This window comes from Hylobates moloch, unplaced genomic scaffold (genome assembly GCF_009828535.3).
Source record: "Hylobates moloch isolate HMO894 unplaced genomic scaffold, HMol_V3 SCAFFOLD_6, whole genome shotgun sequence".
NCBI lineage: Eukaryota > Metazoa > Chordata > Mammalia > Primates > Hylobatidae > Hylobates > Hylobates moloch.
This window is the reverse complement of record NW_026652281.1, coordinates 107,974,980-107,997,916: the sequence shown is the minus strand read 5'-3', so window position 1 is coordinate 107,997,916 and position 22,937 is coordinate 107,974,980. Positions and strand designations below refer to the sequence as shown.

The 22,937-nt window shown below is 44.6% G+C and overlaps 1 protein-coding gene across 1 annotated transcript in view; it reads right to left on the bottom strand.

Annotated features, from left to right (window-relative positions):
- Positions 1 to 22,937, bottom strand: part of PKD1L3 (polycystin 1 like 3, transient receptor potential channel interacting) — an 80,927-nt gene that overhangs the window by 5,751 nt on the left and 52,239 nt on the right. The window contains 5 exon segments of the mRNA XM_032156057.2: positions 493 to 653; positions 2,400 to 2,527; positions 18,532 to 18,693; positions 18,696 to 18,995; positions 20,000 to 20,140. Coding sequence (XP_032011948.1) covers positions 493 to 653; positions 2,400 to 2,527; positions 18,532 to 18,693; positions 18,696 to 18,995; positions 20,000 to 20,140 — 892 coding nt within the window.

Below are 22,937 nucleotides of genomic sequence, written 5' to 3'. Positions count from 1 at the left end.
GATGGTCCTCTCCGTGGGAAAAACCAGAGAAGGTGCTCAAAGAGACATCAAACATCTCTTAGTACGGATGAGTGAATGGATGAACATCCCTACCCAGAATGCAGCTCCCTTTGCATTTAAAGGATGGACTATGTGTTGTGGTTTTATTTAAAGAATTATTTGTTGTGCGTTAGGCTTTATGCCTTCGCCAGAGGGCAAAATAATGACCAATTCCAGGCCTTTCTGAAATCTAAATGTGTTATCCTTAAGCACATACCTAAGCACTAATGAAGGCAGAAGAGCTCTTCAGTGTGACTAGCAGTTAAATGACTTCTAGTTCACTGTCTTCTGTGCTGTGGACATGAGTCCAAGTTCTCTTTTAACTCTAATATTATGCAAATACAGATCTGGTAGGGCAGTGAAGGAAGGGGAGTTTGAAAGAATACTTGTGTATAACCAGGAAATTTTAGACATGAGGTAGGAATATGCTGTGCCCATCAGGCTTCCTCTCACCTGTCCTGGTCATCGCGGTATCGTGCCATGTTTTTCTTCTGTAGAGAAATACTCTTCATGTCAAGCCCCAGGATGATAAAGCTAATGAGGATTATACTTGTGTCCAGAATGTTTCTTTTCCCAGTGAAGAACCTCCACTTCTGCCGTTTTAGCCGACAAACCTAAACATAGACAGCACAGTCACTGTTGCTTGTCTGAGAGATTAGCTAGGTCTTCCCCTGCTCAAGTGTGACGAACGCAGCTGATGTCTGTGGGCAAAGCACACCGCCAGGCGTTTACCAGATCTCACTTGGACAAACGGGTTATGGTCTTAGTTCAGCTCTGTAGTCTTCAGAAATGCTGCTTACAGAAAAATTATCTTCTGGATACATTTATTTTCCTTTTCTTGGAGATCATAAACTGTCACTGAAATAATACAAAAGTTTCTTTCTTTGAGACGGTCGCGCTCTGTTGCCCAGGCTGAAGTGCAGTGGTGCGATCATAGCTCACTGCAGCCTCAACCTCCCAGGCTCAGGCTCAAGCAATCCTCCTACCTCAGCCTCCCAAGTAGCAGGGACCACAAGCACATGCCACCATGCCTGGCTAAGTTTTGTATTTTTTGTAGAGACAGGGTTTTGACATTTTGCCCAGGCTAGTCTCGAACTCCTGGCTTCAAGTGATCTGCCCACCTCAGCCTCCCAAAGTGCTGGGATTACAGGTGTGAGTCACCATGCCCAGCAAAAGTCTCTAAATTAGTTATCAAGCCTGAGAATGAAGAAAAAATACTGTGTTTGGCTTAAGATATAAATATATTTTCTTCTGAGTGTAATCATCTGTATTTTTTCTTTCCTTTTTTTTTTTTTTTTGAGATAGAGTTTCACTCTTGTCACCCAGGCTGGAGTGCAGTGGTGCCATCTCGGCTCACTGCAACCTCTGCCTCCCGGGTTCAAGCAATTCTTCTGCCTCAGCCTCCCAAGTAGTTGGGACTATAGGAGCCCGCCACCATGCACAGCTGATTTTTGTATTTTTAGTAGAGACAGGGTTTTGCCATGTTGGCCAGGCTGGTCTTGAACTCCTGACCTCAGGTGATCCACCCACCTCGGCCTCCCAAAGTGCTGGGATTACAGGTAACACTTTTTTTTTTTTTTTTTTTTTTTTTTTTTTGAGATGAATTTCCTTGTTGCACGATCTCGGCTCACTGCAACCTCTGCCTCCTAGGTTCAAGCGATTCTCCTGCCTTAGCCTCCCAAGTAGCTGGGACTACAAGCATGCGCCACCACGCCCAGCTAAATTTGTATTTTTAGTAGAGATGGCATTTCTCCATGTTGGCCAGTCTGGTCTCAAACTCTCGACCTCAGGTAATCAGCCTGCCTCGGCCTCCTAAAGTGCTGGAACTACAGGCATGAGCCAATCATTTATATTTTTGAGTGCTTGCTCTTTGTTCATACTTGCTTGGTATTACTTCATATAGGGCTGATAAAACTACGAAAGTACTATTTCTACAGACTTAATTCTTCAGCTCCTGAAAAATTGAAAGAGCTACTCTATTTGGTGGAAAACCAGTCAGCCTTTAACTGAATTCAGGTTTCTGAAAAGGACCAAAATTATAGCCATAATTCTAGTAACACGTCATTGTAGAGCTTCCTAAATAAAATGTGGCAACGTTTATTTCTCACATCTAAGACCATCATCATCATCATCACTATTTTTGAGACAGGGTTTTGCTCTCTCGCCCAGGTTGAAGTGCAGTGGCATGATCTTAGCTCACTGCAACCTCTGCCTCCCAGGCTCAAGCAGTTCTCCCATCTCAGCCTTCAGAGTAGCTGGGACCACAGGTGCATGCCACCACACCTGGGTAATTTTTGAAGTCTGGTAAAGATGAGGTTTTGCCATGTTGCCCAGGCTGACATCTAACATTATTGACTCACCTGTATGAAGGCATAGTAACAGACCAGTAGATAATAGATGACTTGTGAGATGATAGACCAGGCAAAGCCCTTCTTTGACATCTGAAGGGAAGTGAAGGTTTCCAGTCTCACAGAGGTGAAGAAAGCACCTGAGAATAACAAAGAACACCTGGAGTCAAGAGTCTAAAACTTTTGCCCTCTTCTTGTTAAACTTTGTCTTTGAATAACCCCAACTCTTCCTGTATCATCAAATGTTTCTGAGTCTCAGTGCTCCACTTAGTATTTCCTTTAGAGCTGTCATGAACATTAAATAAGATCATGTATGCAAAGCTATTGAAGAAATACTGGTTTTACAAAAGTCAGTAGTGGGAAATGATATGCTGTTGACCCTACCTTGAAGGGAGGTGTCGGTGGCTTAACAGTTATTATAGATGTTCCCCTATCCATGTCAGAATGGCTGCAGAGAGAAGTCTAAAGCACTGATACCCCATGAGTACTAATTACCATTAGTAATACTCATGGATACCCAGTCATTTACATAAGGATGGACTAAAAGGCTTCAGCTTCCACCTGGAAGGACATTGAAAATGTTGACGTTTATAAAATCATGAAAGGTCTTGTGAATACAAACCTTTCATACAGCTTCAAAATATTAGTGATGGCAGCAGCACCGTGTCTGGAGTGGCTGCTGCCATGACATCGGCTGCAGTGGGGGAGGCGTGGCCAGGGCTTTGTGCTCTGTTGAGCCGCGGGAGCCAGTAACAGGTGGGAGCCCTGCCCCCTTCTGAGTTGGAGGGTTGGGAGCCCCAACCTCCTGGGCGCAGCTGCAGACCCGGGCATCCCTGCACTCTTGGGGGCTCAGGAAGCCTCCCCCCGCCCCCCCCCCCACCCCTGCAGGTTCAGAAGTGCCTGCTCCCACTGCATGGTCTCTCCCCACTCCCAGCACGTGCTCTGATTTTGGAGCAAAGTTTTGGCCAACCTTGGGCACTGTCATGACCCAGCTTGGTGTGTGTGCGCTTGGGGCAGTACTGACAAGCAGCCCCTACTGCCTTGGCCCTCTCCGAACTTTGGACACGGACAAGCATGGGAGGCAGGGAGGGTGGGGGGGGGGGCTGAGGGTGGCTTGGCATGGGCCCACAGGTGCCCCTTGGCACAAACAGCCTGGGCACCATGGGTGACATGGATGGTGGCAGGAGGCAGACAGCCTCCTGGGCAGAAAGGGGCGGGTCCCCAGTAAAGCCCACCTTTAAGCCAGGGATGGCCTGAAGCCTGGGGGCTGGGCTGCCAGTTTTGGAACCTGTCAGTTTCACCAAGTCGAGAACTTATGGCGCTTTTTCTGGGCCCACCCACAGCTGCCCATGGACCAATCAGCACACACTTACTCCCCTCTGAAGCCCATAAAAACTCCAGACTCAGCCAGACTTGGGCTGATGGCAGGATGACCTGCCTGCAGATAGGAGCTACCCACCCCAGGTCTCTCCGCTGAGGGCTACACGAACAATGGGATGACCTGCCTGCGGATAGGAGCTACCAACTCCAGGTCTCCTGAGAACTGTCTTGTCACTCAGTGAAGCTCCTCTCCACCTCTCTCACCCTCCAGTTGTCTGTGTACCTCAGTCTTCCTGGATGCAGGACAAGAACTCGGGACCCGCCGAGTGGTGGGACTAAAAGAGCTGTAACACAAACAGGGCTGAAACACACCCTCTTGCTTGCCACACTGCAGGCAATGAGGAGGAGAGAATAGCTGTGGCCCTTTGGGGGATCCCAGATCTACAGGCTCCCTGAGCCAGGGCTGTGACACCCTCTCTGGGGCTCTGTGCTTCCTGGCATCTCCAAGATTCTGGGCACCATGGCATTCCTCTTGTTCAGACCCAGTTACCCACAGCAGAAACCACGTGCAGTACATCTGGTCCAGCTTCAGCCTTTCAGGGAGCTGGCACCTGTGCCAGCACATAAAGCTGCCCACCTCAGCGCAGCAGCCAGCGTGCCTGGCTGTGTGCAGTGGCTGGACCCCGTGCTTGCTCATCCATATATCCCTCACTGCTCCGTACCTGTCCCTTTCTTGGCAGGTGTGGGATGCAGGCCAGTAGCAGGAGCTGAGTGCAGGCTACCAGGCCAAGTGGGCAGAACGAGCCCAGCAGGTGCAAGCAATACTCAGGCAGGAGGTGCTGCTGGCCACAGAGGTTTGTGGCTGGCAAAGCAACACCCTAAGGATGCTGTGACATCAGAACTAAGATGTACCCCATGTAGGTTAAAAAGATGTTTAAGAACAAAAGGAATTTCTATTTCACCTAGCTAGCTCTCAAGACTGGAACTTTTCCCATGTTTATTTTAATCCCTGTCTATATTTTGTTAGTAACTAAAAACCCCGTGAAGACCCTTAGGAAGCCTTTGTGCTTCATTAGAAACAAGCATAAAAGAAGTGGTCTACTCTGCAGGTCTGAGAGGGAAGGATTTCTGATTAGGAAAAAGATGTGATGGAAAATGGAAGGATACTTGCGAGCCAACTCTGGGAGAAAGAAGGAAGAGAAGAAGTTGGATTAGGACAGACATCCTGTGAAAGGTGGGGGAACTGAATGGACCAGTTTAACTCCAATCCCTTACAAAACGCCACTATAATGAAAGTGAAAGGATAAAGTAAAAACTTCAATAGATGAAGAAAAGGAGGACAGATGAGAGCAACAAACTGCTGGAAGCTGAAAAGTAGAGGAATCACATTGACTTAGCAAGTTCAAGAAAGCTGAAGTCTAAGACAGCTGTACAGGAAACCCAGAAGCAAGCTAATTCTAACCACGAAACCCTGGAAAGCCTCAGAAATTGCAGGTATCAGGTACTTCTCAAGGTAGAAGTTCATGTGGAACTGAAAATAGCATCAATTTAAAGTCTATATATATATATATAAACAACGATTCCAAATTTCCTCCCTCACCATTCACAGCCAGGTATTTGCTACCCATCTTGCCTTCTACCACCCCACGACTAAAGGTTTGTTTCCTAGTGATGCTGAATGAGAGAATCTGGACTTGGGGGCACCAGCTACATCTGAGAGTAATGGTTTACTGGAAAAGAGGATTAAGGGAAAGTTTACGTGGTGCATGGTGAGACACTTCCCAGATCCCTTCCCTCAACTTGCTCTGATAAGCATAATAGGCCCATATCCTCAAGGTAGGAGTTTGGAGGGTCTCTAAAAACTGACTGCCCAAAAAGAGAGACTTAGATACCAGTTGATAAGCTCTATGCATGGGCACAGAGTTGTTTTTAGTTTTTTTTTGAGACGGAGTCTCTGTCCCCCAGGCTGGAGTGCAGTGGCACTATCTCAGCTCACTGCAAGCTCCTAGGTTCAAGCAATTCTCCTGTCTCAGCCTCCTGAGTAGCTGGGATTACAGGCATGTGCCACCATGCCTGGCTAGTTTTTGTATTTTTAGTAGATACGGGGTTTTGCCATGTTAGCCAGGCAGCCAGGCTAGTCTCAAACTCCTGACTTCAGGTGATCTTCCTGCCTCGGCCTCCCAAAGTGCTGGGATTACAGGTGTGAGCCACTGAGCCCAGCCAGGCACAGAGCTTATAATTAGCATTTATTTGCTTTTTATTGCCTTTTTTTTTTTTTTTGATACAGGATCTGGCTCTCACCCAAGCAGGAGTGCATTGGTATGATCTCGGCTCACTACAACCTCTGACTCCCAGGATCAAACCATTCTGCCACCTCAGCCTCCCAAGTAGCTGAGACAACAGGTGCACACCACCATGCCAGGCTAATTTTTGTATTTTTGGTAGAGACGAGGTTTCACCACGTTGCCCAGGCTGGTCTCGAACTCCTGGGCTCAAGTGATCTTCCTGCCTTGGCCTCCAAAAGTGCTGGGATTATAGGCTTGAGCCACCACGCCCAGCCTGCCTTTCTTTAAAAGGACAGGCTGGACTTGGTGGCTCACGCTTGTAATCCCAGCACTTTGGTAGGCCGAGGCGGGTGGATCACAAGGTCAGGAGATCGAGACCACAGTGAAACCCCGTCTCTACTAAAAATACAAAAAAATTAGCTGGGCGTGGTGGCGGGCGCCTGTAGTCCCAGCTACTCGGAGAGGCTGACGCAGGAGAATGGCGTGAACCCGGGAGGCGGAGCTTGCAGTGAGCCGAGATTGCGCCACTGCACTCCATCCAGCCTGGGCGACAGAGCAAGACTCCGTCTCAAAAAAAAAAATAAATAAATAAATAAAAATAAAAGGACAGCCAGGCACTTGAACCTCCAACGTTGAAAACTGTAGATCAAAACAAACAACAAATCAAAAAACTAGAGACAGTAAAGGATCAGAAGGAAAAACACCCACCATAATATCCTCAGAGTTAAGAGGATACTGCATCCATAAAAGAACAATAAGAGACTCTGAAAAAAACATGCTGGAGGCCGGGCGCGGTGGCTCACGCCTGTAATCCCAGCACTTTGGGAGGCCGAGGCGGGCGGATCACGAGGTCAGGAGATCGAGACCATGGTGAAACCCCGTCTCTACTAAAAATACAAAAAATTAGCCGGGCGCGGTGGTGGGCGCCTGTAGTCCCAGCTACTCGGAGAGGCTGAGGCAGGAGAATGGCATGAACCCGGGAGGCGGAGCTTGCAGTGAGCCGAGACTGTGCCACTGCACTCCAGCCTGGGCGACAGAGCGAGACTCCGTCTCAAAAAAAAAAAAAAAAAAAAAAAAAAACATGCTGGAAAGAAAATATTATAGACAGAAAAAAATAGTTTAGAAGATAAGAGTTAAATACTGCAGACATTAGATGAAAAAGATGGAAAACAGAAGCAAAAATATAAGAAAATCAGAACTCCAGGAGTTACAATGTCAAAATGCTAGAAAATCAGAAAAAGTGAACAGAGAAAATGGAGAAGAAATTAACAAAGAAAAGCGCAAGAAAATTTCTCAGAACTTAAGGACACGTTTCCAGATAATAGAATATTCTATGACATTATGACATTCTTTTTTTTTTTTGAGATGGAGTCTCGCTCTGTCACCCAGGCTGGAGTGCAGTGGCACCATCTCTGCTCACTGCAACCTCCACCTCCTGGGTTCAATCGGTTCTTCTGCTTCAGCCCCCCGAGTAGTTGGGACTGCAGGCGCAAGCCAACATGCCTGGGTAATTTTTGTATTTTTAGTAGAGATGGTGTGTCACCATATTGGCCCAGCTGGTCTCGAACTCCTAGACCTTGTGATCTGCCTGCCTCGGCCTCCCAAAGTGCTGGGATTACAGGCATGAGCCACCATGCCCAGCCTCTAAGACATTCTTTCATAACACAGAGGACAAAGAAAAAAACCTAAAAACTTTTGGGATTGGGGACTGGGAATCAGAATGCCAGCATAATACTTTTTTAACACTAACATGAAAAGCTAGAAAGCAATGGAGCTACACTTTTCAAAATTCTGGCCGGGCGTGGTGGCTCATACCTGTAATCCCAGCACTTTGGAGGGCCAAGGTGGGCAGATCACTTGAGGTGAGGAGTTCAAGACCAGCCTGGCCAACATGGCAAAACCCCATAAAATATGTAAATACATAAATTTTAAAAATAAAAAATTAGCCAGGCATGGTGGCGGGCACCTGTAATCCCAGTTACTTGGGAGGCTCAGGCAGGGAGAATTGCTTGAACCCAGGAGGCAGAGGGTACAGCGAGCCAAGATGGTGCCACTGCACTCCAGCCTGGGCGACAGAGCAAGACTCCATCTCAAAACAAACAAACGAACCAAAATCCTGCAAGAAAGAAATTATATACAGATAAATTAGAATCTAACGTGATGGGAGAAAAAAACACTTTTGGAGATGTAAGTCTCCAACAAATTTACCTCCCTAGTACTCTTCCAGGAAGTTACCAAAGCATGTGCTCTAGCAAAATGAGCAAGTAAGCCAAGAAAGGAAGACATGGAATCCAGAAGGAAGGGGATCCAGTAGAGGAGAGACGTAAAGATAATCTCAGGGTGATGGTGAAGGGAGTGTCCTGGATGACAGCTGTACAGCAGCCTAGAGAATAATCAATCCAGAATGTACCCAAGACGGAGGGCTCCAGGGAGGGTGTCTCCAAGAAGATAAAATGATAGTTTACATGATACTCTAAGAGAATGAGAGGTTTCTACTTTTAGGAAGAATTTGGAGATTAATCAATGACAGATACATAGAAAACCAAGCAGATTTTTAAAAAAGTAATATTCTAGAGAAAACAAAAGGGTGTATAAGAAAGGAAATCTAATTATAATACACTAATGTCTCATCTTTGAAAAACAACGGAAATGCTCAATATTAAACTAAATAAATGTTATTACTATATTGGGAGAATGAGGAAAGATAAAAGATGTGTATGTGTGTGAGATATATGTGGGTGTAAGAAAGCCACCTCTGGCTGGGTGAGGTGGCTCACGCCTGTAATTCCAGCATTTTGGGAGGCTGAGGCAGGTGGATCACCTGAGGCCAGGCGTTCGAGACCAGCCTGGCCAACATGGTGAAACCCCATCTCTACTGAAAATACAAAAATTAGCTGGGTGTGGTGGTGGGCACCTGTAATCCCAGCTACTCGGGAGGCTGAGGCAGGAGAATGGCTTGAGCCTGGGAGGCAGAGATTGCAGTGAGCTGAGATTGTGCCACTGAACTCCAGCCTGGGAGACTGAGGGACACTCTGCTTCAAAAAAAAAAAAAAAAAAAAAAAGCTAAATTTTCAACCTAACAGAAATAGATAACACCTAAAACTGAAAATTTATGAAACAGACAATAACCATATTAATTTTTTTTTTTTTTTTAGACAGAGTTTCTGTCTTGTTGCCCAGGCTGGAGTGCAATGGCGTGATCTCAGCTCACTGCCACCTCCGCCTCCCGGGTTCAAGTGATTCTCCTGCCTCAGCCTCCCGAGTAGCTGGGATTATAGGCACCCACCAGCACTCCTGGCTAATTTTTTTGTATTTTTAGTAGAGATGGGGTTTCGCCATGTTGGCCAGGCTGGTCTCGAGCTCCTGACCTCAGGTGATCCACCTGCCTCGGCCTCCCAAAGTGTTGAGATTACAGGCGTGAGCCACCATGCCCAGCCCATGTTAATAATTTTTAAATTCTGAAAGATCTAGTTTAAAAAAATGGAAAGTAGGCTGGGCGTGGTGGCCCACACCTGTAATCCCAGCACTTTGGGAGGCCAAGGCGGGTGGATCACGAGGTCAGGAGATCGAGACCATCCTGGCTAACATGGTGAAACCGTGTCTCTACTGAAAATACAAAAAAATTAGCCGGGTGTGGTGGCGCGCACCTGTGTCCCAGCTGCTGGGGAGGCTGAGGCAGGAGAATGGCGTGAACCCAGGAGGCGGAGCTGGCAGTGAATCGAGATCGCATCACTGCACTCCAGCCTGGGTGACAGAGCAAGACTGTCTCAAAAAAAAAAAAAAAAAAAATGGAAAGTAGCCTTTGGGGAGTAAGAATGAGGTAGGGATGAACTGAGGACTCCTGTTTTTCCCTTGAGCTATTTGACTTTTAAAGTTATAGTTAAATATAATAACTTTAATTAAAATAATATATTTAAATTAATGGTATAAGACAGAGAAAGAAACTGGGCCTTCTCTTGAGCTACCCAGGTGTCTTAGTCCATTTTGTGTTGGTATAAATGAGTATCCAAGCCTTGGGTAATTTATAAAGAAAAAAGCTTTCTTTGGCTCACAATTCTGATGGCTGTCAAGTTCAAAATTGAGCATGTGCATCTGGTGAGGACCTGAGGCTGCTGCCACTCATGGCAAAGGTGAAGGGGAGACAGCCTGTGCAGAGATCACATGCAACAAGAGGAAGCAAGAGAGGGGTAGGGGAGATTCCAGGCTCTTTTTAAACAACCAGCTTTCTTAGGAATTAACAGAATGAGAACTCACTTACTCCTAAGGGAGGGCATCAATCCATCCATGAAGGATCTGCCTCCCAGGACCCAAACACCTCCCTCCCATCAGGCTCCACTTCCAATGCTGGGGATCGAATTTCAACATGAGGTTTAGAGGGGACAAACATCCAACCCATAGCACAAGATCACAGAGAGAGGAGAGAAGAGGCCTTCATACCCATATCACTGGACTCCAACATCAGGATCACAACACAGAAGAGGTTCACATTAGCATTGAAGACCACAAATTCCACAAAGAGGCCTTTTGTGCGTTGGTCTAGCCAATGCCTCTGTTCAAGATGCTGTAGAACTCTGGGTAAACAGAGGACAGGGTCAGCCCATTTTCTTTAATACTGCAAAGGAGGAAAATATCCTGATGTCTCCAACATCACTCTCATATACTAGGTAAGATGTTCCATTTCCCAATCTACTTTTCCTATGAAATATTTTATGATTACTAATACCCAAACTTTCACTGGTATTAAATTTAATAGACCATAAAAAGGAAAGTTTTTACATTAGTATTCACAACAAGGTTAAGTATTCAGGAAAATATACTTGGTATTTCAGGTCTGAAGTAGAATTTCATATGCTATGACAACTATTTCTACTTGAAGTATTAAATGCTACTCTTTACTAACAGCCGTTCAGTTTTGGGAGGTAGGAGGAGTAGAAATGTCATTATTCAGCTGGCACTGTGGTTTGTGAATAATGAATTCCTTGCATTTAAATGAAGAGATAATTATTTTTATTTAGGCTTTTTCTCATGTAATGACAAAGACTCTCAGAATACTAAACCATTCTCTAAGTCTCAGGAAATTTAATTTTGGCGTTGGACTTTCGGGTTCCTGTATTTTGGCTCGTGAATGGCAATGTTTCTTTTATATGTGAAGATTACAGTTTGTCCAAGCTATGGTTACTTGAATTTAACTTCAGCTAGGATTGAAAATGATAAGTATTTTTCCAGCTACAAAATGAATTTTGGCAAATTGCCAAACCAAAACATACCTGTAATTTGAAGCTGAGGAAGGGTTTTTTAAACTAAAGGTTGTATTTCCTTAGAAGTCTAAAATAAAAGTGTCCATAAGAGTTACAGACAGTATAGCAGCTGTCAAAACTACTCAAATGGGTCTGAAATTCCTATTTGTCCTATGAATGGCCAAAAGAAAATATTTTGGTCCTCTTGTGCAGGGCCCAGGCTTACTCACTGGGTTGCAGTACTGGAGTTTCTTCCAAGTTTCACAGCGTATCCTCCTCCTGAGTAAGTGGCAAATTCCCCTTGAATAGGATAGCCACCCAGGGTCTCCTGATTCTGATAATGCCAAATGCTATCTGATTTGGTGATATTTGTGTCAAGGGGGCCCCAATTAACCCCATAGTTCTCTGTATCCTCCAGATGTTGGTGAGATGGCTTCACTTGCTCCTGGGGAGACACTCCAGCTGGGAAGAGTCCGGAATCAGGAATGCGAATCTGACGAAGCAGAACATTGCCCAAAAGAAAGGAGTTCCCATCAGCAATAAATCCTAATGAGAAAATAAAAGAAACAATTTGGTTTATATATTTTTTTAAATCTTTTTTCCAGCACATCCAGAATGCAGAAAAAAGAAACGATGTAAAAAGTGCCGCATTAGGTTAGTAATGAGAAAAAATGCACACTTTCACCATTAGGTTTGAAAACATTTTTGGAGGTTCTAGATAATGCTATTAGGTAAGAAAAAGAAATAAGGCTGGATATGGTACATCACATCTGTAATCCCAGCACTTTAGGAGGCAAGGCGGGAGGATGGCTTGAGGCCAGGAGTTCAAGACCAGCCTGGGCAACACAGGGGTACCCGGTCGTTATATAAAAAAAAGTTTAAATAATAATAAAAATGAGACCTATAAAAATAAAAAAGTGAAATTTTCACAATTTGTAAATGATATGTCTAATCCAGATGAATTAAGAGAATTGACTGGCAGCCAGGTGCGGTGGCTCACGCCTGTAATCCCAGCACTTTGGGAGGCCAACGCAGGTGGATCATGAGGTCAGGAGATCAAGACCATCCTGGCTAACACGGTGAAACCCCATCTCTACTAAAAATACTAGCTGGGCATGGTGGTGGGCACCTGTGGTCCCAGCTACTCAGGAGGCTGAGGCAGGAGAATGGTGTGAACCTGGGAGGCAGACCTTGCAGTGAGATGAGATTGCGCCACTGCACTCCAGCATGGGCAACAGAGCGAGACTCCATCTCAAAAAAAAAAAAAAAAAGAATCGACTGAAAAACTGACCATTGAACAACACGTTTGAACTGCACGGGTCCTCTTATAAGTAGATTTTCTTCCACCTCTGCCACCCCTGAGACACCAAGACTAACTCCTCTGCTTCTTCCTCAGCCTACTCAGTGTGAAGATGATGAGGATGAAGACCTTTCTGATGATCCACTTCCACTTAATGAACAGCAAATTAGTTTATCTTCCTTATGATTTTCTTAATATTATCTAGCTTATTTTAAGAATACAATATATAATACGTGTAACATATAAAATATGTGTTAGTCAACTATTATGTTATCAGTAAGGCTTCCAGTCAAGAGTAGGCTATTAGTAGTTAAGTTTTTGAGGAGTCAAAAGTTACACATGAATTTTCAGCTGTATCAGGGGCTAGCACCCCAAGCCCTGTGTTGTTCAAGGGTCAATTGTACTTATAAAAAGAATTCAGCAAGGTGGCTGGATACTAAATAAAGAAATCAACAGTGTTCATATGGCCACACAATATTTACTTAGATGGTATACAGAATTAAAACATTTATTTATTTTGAGACAGACTCTCACTCTGTTGCCAAGGCTGGAGTGCAGTGGTGCAATCTTTGCTCACTATAACCTCTGCCTCCCAGGTTCAAGCGATTCTCCTGCCTCAGGCTCCTGAGTAGCAGGAACTACAGGTGCCCATCACCACGCCCAGCTAATTTTTTTGATTTTTTAGTAGAGACAAGGTTTCACCACGTTGGTCAGGCTAGTCTCGAACTTCTGACCTCAGGTGATCTGCCCACCTTGGTCTCCCAAAGTGCTGGGATTACAGGTATCATACCTGTCCTAAAACATCTTATTTATAATAGTAACACAAAAGGTAAAATAAACCTAACAAGAGATGTGCAAAAACTCTATGGGGAACAATTCTGAATCTTACTGAGAGCTACAAACGAAGATGAAAACAAACAGAAAAGTATACCATGCTCTCAGGTACGAAGAGAACGTAATAAAAATCTTAATTCCCTAAATTAATCTTTATAGGTTCTTAGTCTGTATCTTATAAAGATCTAGATTTATAACTATATATGTTCTTAATATATAAAAAGCTCCTACAAATCAAAACGGGTAAACAAAACCACAGAGCCTGATGAAAAATAGCCGAAAAATAGCCAAAGAATATGGGTGGACGCTTATTCATTCATTCTTTCAATCAGTATGTATTGAGTGCTCAAAGGCACCAGGTCCCGCCTAGGTACCCAGAATATAGCAGTGGATGTAAGAGAGTCCAGGCCACAGAGAGCCCATATTTGAGGAGCAAGAGAGACAGCCAATAACCAAATAATATTCAGGTAATGATAAGGGCTATGAAGAAAAATTAAGCAGAGTAAGGGGTCAAGAGTGATTTGGAGAGGGAGCAATGCTGTTACCTTAGGTAGGATCATTAGAGAAGCTTTCTTTGGCAAGGTGGCATAGGAGAGGCCCTAACACAGTCAGACATCAGCCACCAGGAGAACACCAAGTTCTAAGGCCCTGAGTGAGAGCATGCTTGACCTATTTGAGAAAAGCACAGAAGCTTGAGTTGCTGAAGTCGCGTGAACGAGGGTCAGAGGAATAAGAGATGAACTAACAGAAGCAACCAGGGGCCAAACCGGGCAGGCCCTTGTAAGCTTTGGAAAGGACTTGGGACTTTTAAGTTTGATGGGAATCCACTGGGTGGTTTTCAACAGTGAAACAACACAGATTTATGTCTTAAAAATAGAGTATGGGCAGGATTGAATGAAAAAAGGCAAAAGCATACGGGCAAGTTTTGCCCCTGTAAGAAGGGAAAGAAGGGTATCTTGGTTTTAACTTGCATTTCTCTAGATGCAGTTGCAAAGTCTTTCATATATTTCAGGGACACTTGAATTGTTTGAAAACACCAATTTTCACCAGGCTGTCTGTTGGGAATGTGGGCAGGTGCTCTCACATATTGCTTCTTGTTTTTGTTTTTTGAGATGGAGTTTTGCTCTGTCTCCCAGGCTGGAATGCAGTGGCACGATCTTGACTCACTGCAAACTCTGCCTCCCAGGCTCAAGCAATTCTCCTGCCTCAACCTCCTGAGTAGCTAGAACTACAGGCATGCACCACCAGGCCAAGGTAATTTTTTTTTTTTTTTTTTAAGCAGAGATGGAGTTTCGCTATGTTGACCAGGCTGGTCTCGAACTCCTGACCTCAAGTGATCTGCCCGCCTTAGCCTCCCAAAGTGCTGGGATTACAGATGTGACCCACCACACCCAGTCATATATTGCTAATAGGAGTGTTTATTGGCACACTAGGACAATTTGGCAATATCTTCCTAAATTAAAAATGTATATATACTTTGACCTAGCAAGTCTTCTCCAAGGTATTTATCTTTCGATATATTTGCACCTTTGTGGAATTACGTACAAGGATATTAATGACAGTCTTGCTAACAAGACTTGAAATGATCTAAATACCTATCAGTAGGGAGCTGGGTATATAAATTATGGTATATATCCAGGCAATGGGATACTATACAGTAAGTGAATAAAACATAATAAGGGCAGCTTCATATATGCTGATAGAACAAGCCCCAGATAAACTGTTAAGGGAAAAAAAGGAAAATGCATGACTTTTTTTTTTTTTTGAGACAGAATCTCACTCTGTTGCCCTGGCTGGAGTGTAGTGTGGAGGGATCTTGGCTCACTGCAAACTCCACCTCTCCGGTTCAAGTGAGTTTCCTGCCTCAGCCTCCCAAGTAGTTGGGATTAAAGGCACCCGCCACCAAAGATGGCTAATTTTTGTATTTTTAGTAGAGATGGGGTTTCACCATGTTGGCCAGGCTGGTCTCGAACTCCTGACCTCATGATTCGCCTGCCTCCACCTCCCAAAGTGCTGGGACTACAGGCAGAAGCCACTGCGCCCGGCCATTACCTTTGAAAGAATATATAATAAATTGGGAATGTAGCTGCCTCTTGAGAGAAGGGGGACTAGGGACAAGGAAGAGTTGCACTATATACCCTTTTGTTGTACATTTGGATTTTTTTTTTGATGTAGGGTCTCACTCTGTCACCCAGGCTGGAGTGCAGTGATGCAATCTTGGCTCACAGCAACCTCCACCTCCCAGGCTCAAGCAATTCTCCCACCCCAGCCTCCCAAGTAGCTGGGACCACAGGTGTGCGTTAACATGCCCAGCTAATTTGTGTATTTTTTGTAGAGATGGGGTTGCACCACGTTACCTAAGCTGGTCTTGAACTCCTGGGCTCAAGTGATCCTCCTGCCTTGGCCTCCCAAAGTGCTGTAATTACAGGCATTAGCCACCGTGCCTGGCTGGATTTTCTTCATATTCATGTTTTACTGATTTGCAAAACTATTGTTTTTAAAACTTTTATATTTTTAAGAAATAGATACAAAGTCTATGTTGTCTAGGCTAGTTTTGATCCTGGGCTCAAGCAATCTGCCCACCTCAGCCTCCCAAAGTGCTGGGATTACAGGCATGAGTCACTGTGCCCAGCCAAGACACTACATACTTCAGGAGCCAAAGAGTGCAAGAGAGACCATGCCTGCTATGATGGTGTAGACCTCAGCCACAGATCCAGTCACTATTTTTGTTTTTGAGATGGGGTCTTGGCTCTGCTCAGACTAGAGTGTAGTGGTGAGATCATGGCTCACTGCAGCCTTGAACTCCTGGGCTCAAATGATCCTCCTGCCTCAGGCTCCCAAGCAGCTGGTACTATAGTCTTGTGCAACCATGCCTGGCTAATTTATTATTTTTTGTGGAGATGGGATCTTGCAGTGTTGCTCAGCCTGGTCTTGAACTACGGACTTCAAATGATCCCCCTGCTACAGCCTCCCAAAGCGCTAGCATCACAGCCATAAGCCACTGTGCCTGGCCCAGTCACTTTGATTTAGTATTTTGTTCAGGACAAGTTACAGACTGCAAGTAGAATGTGCCCCGGGCCAGGCGCGGTGGCTCACACCTGCAATTCTAGCACTTTGGGAGGCTGAGGCAGGTGGATCACCTGAGGTCAGGAGTTCGAGACCAGCCTGGCCAACATGGCAAAACCCAGTCTCTACTAAAAATACAAAAATCAGCCAGGTGTAATGGCAGGTGCCTATAATTCCAGCTACTCAGGAGGCTGAGGGAGGAGAATTGCTTGAACCCAGGGGTGGAGTTTGCAGTGAGACGAGATGGTGCCACTTCGCTCTAACCTGGGTGAAAAAGCGAAACTCCATCTCAGAAAAAAAAAAAAATGCCCTGAACCCAGAACTGTCACCACCTAAAACTGAACTAAGGACACCAGACTGGACAACATAGTGAGACCCTGTCTCTAAAAAAAAAAAAAATAACGGCATGGTGGCGCACGTCTGTAGTCCCAGCTTCTCAGGACGCTGAGGTGGGAGAATTGCTTGAGCCCACAGATTCAAGGCTGCAGTGAGATGAGATTATGTCACTGCATTCTAGCCTGAGTGGGAGACTGAGACCTTGACTCTAAAAGTAAAATTAAAAAAAACTGAACTTGTCGTGGGGTTGGGGGAGGGGGGAGGGATAGCATTAGGAGATATACCTAATGTAAATGACGAGTTAATGGGTGCAGAACACCAACATGGCACATGTATATGTATGTAACAAACCTGCACATTGTACACACGTACCCTAGAACTTAAATTAAAAAAAAATTGAACTAAATAGATTCAACATGCAGTAAATAGGAGTTGTCACCTATAAAAACTCGCCCAAACACACTAACCACACCTTTAAGAAAAGACTGTAGGCCGGGCGCGGTGGCTCACACCTGTAATCCCAGCACTTTGGGAGGCTGAGGTGGGCGGATCACGAGGTCAGGAGATCGAGACCACGGCGAAACCCTGTCTCTACTAAAAATACAAAAAATCAGCCAGGCGTAGTGGCGGGCGCCTGTAGTCCCAGCTACTCGGGAGACTGAGGCAGGAGAATGGTGTGAACCCGGGAGGCGGAGTTTGCAGTGAGCCGAGATTGCGCCACTGCACTCCAGCCTGGGCGACAGAGCGAGACTCCATCTCAAAAAAAAAAAAAGAGAGACTGTAAATGTTTGCTGAGGTAAAAATGTATTTTAGATTCTTTTTCAGGAACCTAGGAGATGATCCAAATCTCATCAGGAAGCCACCAATCCTGAGATAAATGAATGTAACAATTTCCAGAATGCAGCTTACTTAACAAGATTTAAAGTTAAATAATGAGTGTTGGTAACTGGTGGAAAAATATTGAACACAAAACGTTCCTGGCAGATGGGGCGGCTCACACCTGTAATCCCAGCACTTTGGGAGGCTTAGGCGGGTGGATCACTTGAGGTTAGGAGTTTGAGACCAGCGTGACCATCGTGGTGAAACTCCATCTCTACTAAAGGAGGCTGAGGCAGGAGAATCACTGGAACCCGGGAGGCAGAGGTTGCAGTGAGCCAAGATCGTGCCACTCAGCTCCAGCCTGGGCGACGAGAGCAAAATTCTGTCTCAAAAAAAAAAAAAAAAAAAAAAAAAAAAAAAAAAAAAAAAGCCAGGTGTGGTGGTGCATGCCTATAATCCCAGCTACTAGAGTGGCTGAGGCAGGAGAATTGCTTCAACCTGGGAGGTGGAGGTTGCAGTGAGCCTAGGTTGCACCACTGCACTCCAGCCTGCATGACAGAGTGAGACTGTCTCAAAATAAAATAAAAAAGATGCATTCCTTAAGAAAGTCATTCTTTAGCATTTTTTCATCACTGTCCACATCAAAGCATACTAACTCCTCTGCAAGGTGGCGTTCCTTGACAAACCATATAGTGTCCATCTTTTCATTGTTAGCTCCTGGGACAGTTCCAAGCATATTATAGAAGTTCAATGCATGTTTGTGTGGCTGAACTGGGTACCCGTGCAAGCAAAGTCACACAGACACACTCATAGACCTGGGAAAGACGGCTCAGGCCAAAATAACATTTCGTGTGGAGATCCTTCAATGAAACCACATTCCTGGTTTTGCACTTATTGAACAGCCTTCTTTGCTACGTGTGGTTGAGTCCCGGGGTCACTCCAGTTACTTCTCATGATGTAACTGAATCCATTCTCATTCTTGCTTGTCAGCCTTTTGTGAAGCTCATCAGTGGGAATCAGCACCATGGGCCTGGGTGTACAGATGTAACTGAACCTCCTTAGATGAAGGCCAGGGAATAGGCTCTTGGGACGCCCACAGGTATGGCCATATCAGAAAATGCCAGCTGACCTTCCTCCACTTTCTCATAGGTCTTGGTATGGGGTATTTGGAAAATTAATTGTACCCCACATTTGCAATGACTGGGCTCCAGGACTGCATTCTTACCTCTGTAATCCCCATACAGGCTAGGAAGGAGGATGTGATTGGCCCAGGGGTAGAAATCCTGAAGAAGTTTGATTTCTGAGAATTGGTGCGAAAAGGTCTTCTGGAGAGCTTGGTGGAGGTAAAATCTATTGGAGTTCTTTGCAGAGTAGATTGCAGTCATCAACAGGGTAAGGAAGAGGATTTGTACTAGTTTAAAGAGGATAAACAATGCCATAGTTGAGTGGTTAACTTAGAAATCCTCTATGTCTTTTTCACTTTTCCTAAGTCTATAGACTTATGCAGGTCAAAACCAGTCAAAAACTGGCAGTTTCATATGGTTCAATCTAATAATTATAAATATACACATACACATTTCCTTCCCAAAATTATTCTGCCACTAATCATACATTTTACTTAAAATAAGATACAATGGCTGTGGCTGGGCACAGTGGCTCACACCTGTAATCCTAGCACTTTGGGAAGTTGACATGGGCAGATCACCTGAGGTCAGGAGCTTGAGACCAGCCTGATCAACATAGTGAAACCCCCCATCTACTAGAAATACAAAAATTAGCTGGGTGTGGTGGTGTGTGCCTGTAATCCCAGCTAACCAGGAGGCCGAGGTAGGAGAATTGCTAGAACCCAGGAGGCACAGGATGCAGTGAGTTGACATTGCACCACTGCACTCCAGCCTGGGCAACAAAGTGAGACTCCATCTCCAAAAAAACCAAAAAAGTACATAAAATCCCGCACAAGAAACATGGTGTTTAGCTCTAAGGACTAAGCATGCACTCTATCTCACTCGTGTGATTGTGTTTACAAGAAGTGAAGTCATGATAAAAACAGAATTTGTCTTCTTTGGACTAGGGAATCCAATAATGAACTAGACGTGTTGAAGCCAGTCAACTGGCACCTACAGAAGAGCTGTCTGCCAAAGCATTTTCATTTTCCCTCCATAGATCAAGTGTTACTACATTTTGCAGGTGGAGAAAGTGACTTACTCAAGCACACAATAAAACCTCTAGACTCCAAGGTCAGGGGTCTGTCCAGTTACCATCCCACCTGCTTTACTGGAATCCCAAATCTCACAAGGGGAAGATTTTAAAAGACAGCTTTTTAACCCTTCTTTATTTTCCATTTTATTCTCTCTCTTCCTTTCCCTTCTGGAAAAGGTGCTGTGTTATCACTATGTTGCCATTTCCTCTCCATACCCAAAATATCTCCAGTCAGCTTGAAGAGTTTCTTATTTTTCAAGGTTCTTTCTGGGCGCTTAGTTGGACTATTCATAGCTGGGGCTACATAGACGGGGTTGTTCTTATCTCTTGAACCTGGTACTGACGAAGAACATTTTGCTGTCAAAAATTCAAATATAGACCAAAGAAATGTTATATTTCATTAAGCAGTCACTCACCATTCATTGAGCATCTACTGTGAGCACCTCCTTTTAAATGTTAAACAAGGAATAAAACTACCTATGCAGTGCTTCTTAAACTATTATAAAGGACCTGTTTTTTAAAAAATTCCAATCAATTGGGGACTGATACTTTTGTACAATACAGTAAAAATGAGTTGCTAGGCTGAACACAGTGGCGCATGCCTGTAATTCCAATTCTAACACTTTGGGAGGCCAAGGCAGCAGGATTGCTTGAGGCCACCAGTTGTTGACCAGCCTGGTCAACATAGTGAGACGTTGTCTCTACAAAAAAATAAAAAATCAGCCAGGAATAGTGGCACATGCCTGTGGTCCCGGCTACTAGGGGGACTGAGGTGAGGGGACTGATTAAGCCCAGGAGTTTGACGTTGCAGTGAGACTAGCAGATCGTTTGAGCTCAGGAGTTTGAGACCAGCCTGGGTAACACAGCAAAACCATGTCTTTTTTTTTTTTTTTTTTTTTTTTTTTGAGACAGAGTCTCACTTTGTTGCCCAGGCTGGAGTGCAATGCATGATCTCGGCTCACTGCAGTCTCCACCTCCCAGATTCAAGCGATTCTCCTGCCTCAGCTTCCTGAGTAGCTGGGATTACAGGCACATGCCACCACACCTGGCTAATTGAGTGCAGTGGGCAATCTCGGTCATGCAAGTCCGCCTCCGGTTCAGCCTTTTCCTGCCTCAGCCTCCCGTAGTGGGATAAATTTTTTTGTATTTTTAGTAGAGACGGGGTTTCACTGTGGTCTCGATCTCCTGACCTCGTGATCCGCCCGCCTCGGCCTCCCAAAGTGCTGGGATTACAAGCATGAGCCACCGCGCCCGGCCACACCTGGCTAATTTTTGTATTTTCAGTAGAGACGGGGTTTTGCCACGTTGCCCAGGCTGATCTCGAACTCCTACCTCAGGTGATCAACCTGAGACCCTGTCTCTTAAAAAAAATTAAAACATATACTAAAAAAAGAAAAAAATAAAGCAGAAGCATGTAAAATACAAGCCCTGTTTTTGAAAATTAGATTTAGTAGATATAAAGTTAATCTGCTAAATTGTTTTTAAATGCTTATTCTTGATTCCTGTACTTAGACTAGAAACAAACAGTTCTAGTCAGTGGACCACACTTTGGGAGCACTGTTCTATAGTGGTATTTCTCAAATTTTAATGATAGGAATCATCTGGGAATTTTATTAAAATATGGATTCTGGAGTGAGGCCTAAAATTTTGCATTTCTTAACTATATATATAAATATATATTTATATATGTATGTTTGTATATATTTTTATATATTTTCATAAATATGTATAAATATATAAATATACGTAAATATATATATTTATATATCTATATTGGGAGGCCAAGGTGGGCTGATCACCTGAGCTCAGGAGTTCAAGACCAGCCTGGCCAACATGGGAAAAACTTGTCTCTACTAAAAATAAAAAATTATCCAAGCATGGTGGAGTGCACCTGTAATCACAGCTACTCGGGAGGCTGACGCAGGAGAATTGCTTGAACCTGGGAGGCAGGGGTTGCAGTGAGTCGAGATTGTGCCACTGCACTCTGGCCTGGGCGACAGAGCAAGACTCCATCTCATAAATAAATAAATGGAGGAGGGCATGAAACTTGCCAGCATGTGTGTTCCAAGCACCATGGGATCAGTGAAGAGTGAGCAAATAAATCTCTCCAAGAAAGTCACAGAAGGCTCCACAGAGGAAGTGACATCTAACATTTATTTTGAAAGACGAATCAGAGCTCTCCAGATGAACAAGGGTGATGATAAGGGGAAAAATGTCTCTTTTAGGAAGAGAGACCAACAGTTCAGAATGCACAGAGAAAATAAGTGCAAGGAAGGCAATTTATTATTATTATTTTTGAGACAGAGGTCCGCTCTTGTTGCCCAGGCTGGAGTGCAATGGCACGATCTTGGCTCACTGCAACCTCCACCTCCCAGGTTCAAGCGATTCTCCTGCCTCAGCCTCCCAAGCAGCTGGGATTACAGGCATGCACCACCACACCCGGCTAATTTTGTATTTTTAATAGAGACAGGGTTTCACCATGTTGGCCAGGCTGGTCACAAACGGAAGGCAGTTTAAAGTCAGATTAAGTTTCTTCATCTCACAAGGAATGGAGTGCCTACTGCTTAGCAGTAGATCACCACTTAATAAGTGACTGCCAACATATGTGTACCCCTCCGTGATGGCATTCCTTCTTTCCCTCACAGGTAGTCCTTTCCTGAATTCTGGAGTTTATCATTCCCATGCATTTCTTTATACTTTATCTATAAATGCACAGAGGAGATACATATATAACCTCTAGTCAAGACATGCATCGTTTTTACATGATTAAGATACTGTGCCGATTTTTCTGCAACCTCCTGTTTTGCCCAAGATTGTGTTTGTGAGGGTCATCCAGGTGATAAGTTAGCCTTAGCCAGTTAGAGGGTAAGCACTCTCCAGCATGGTGACTAAATGTGGAAACTAAGAGAGGAATTTAGGATTATGTACTCTGACTTTTTTAGCGAATGCTGATGCTCTTGATTGGAATGAGAAAATATAGTAAAGAAGTAGATTTGTGGGGCAGGCAAACAATTCAGTTTAATTTGACACACTCGGAGGCATCTAGCTCCAGATAGGGAGCAGTGGAGAACAGCACCTGGGGCTCATGGGAGAGGGGGAGGGACGGAGAGGGGGAGGCGGACGGGGAGGTGGAGGGGAAGGGGGGGAGGGGGGG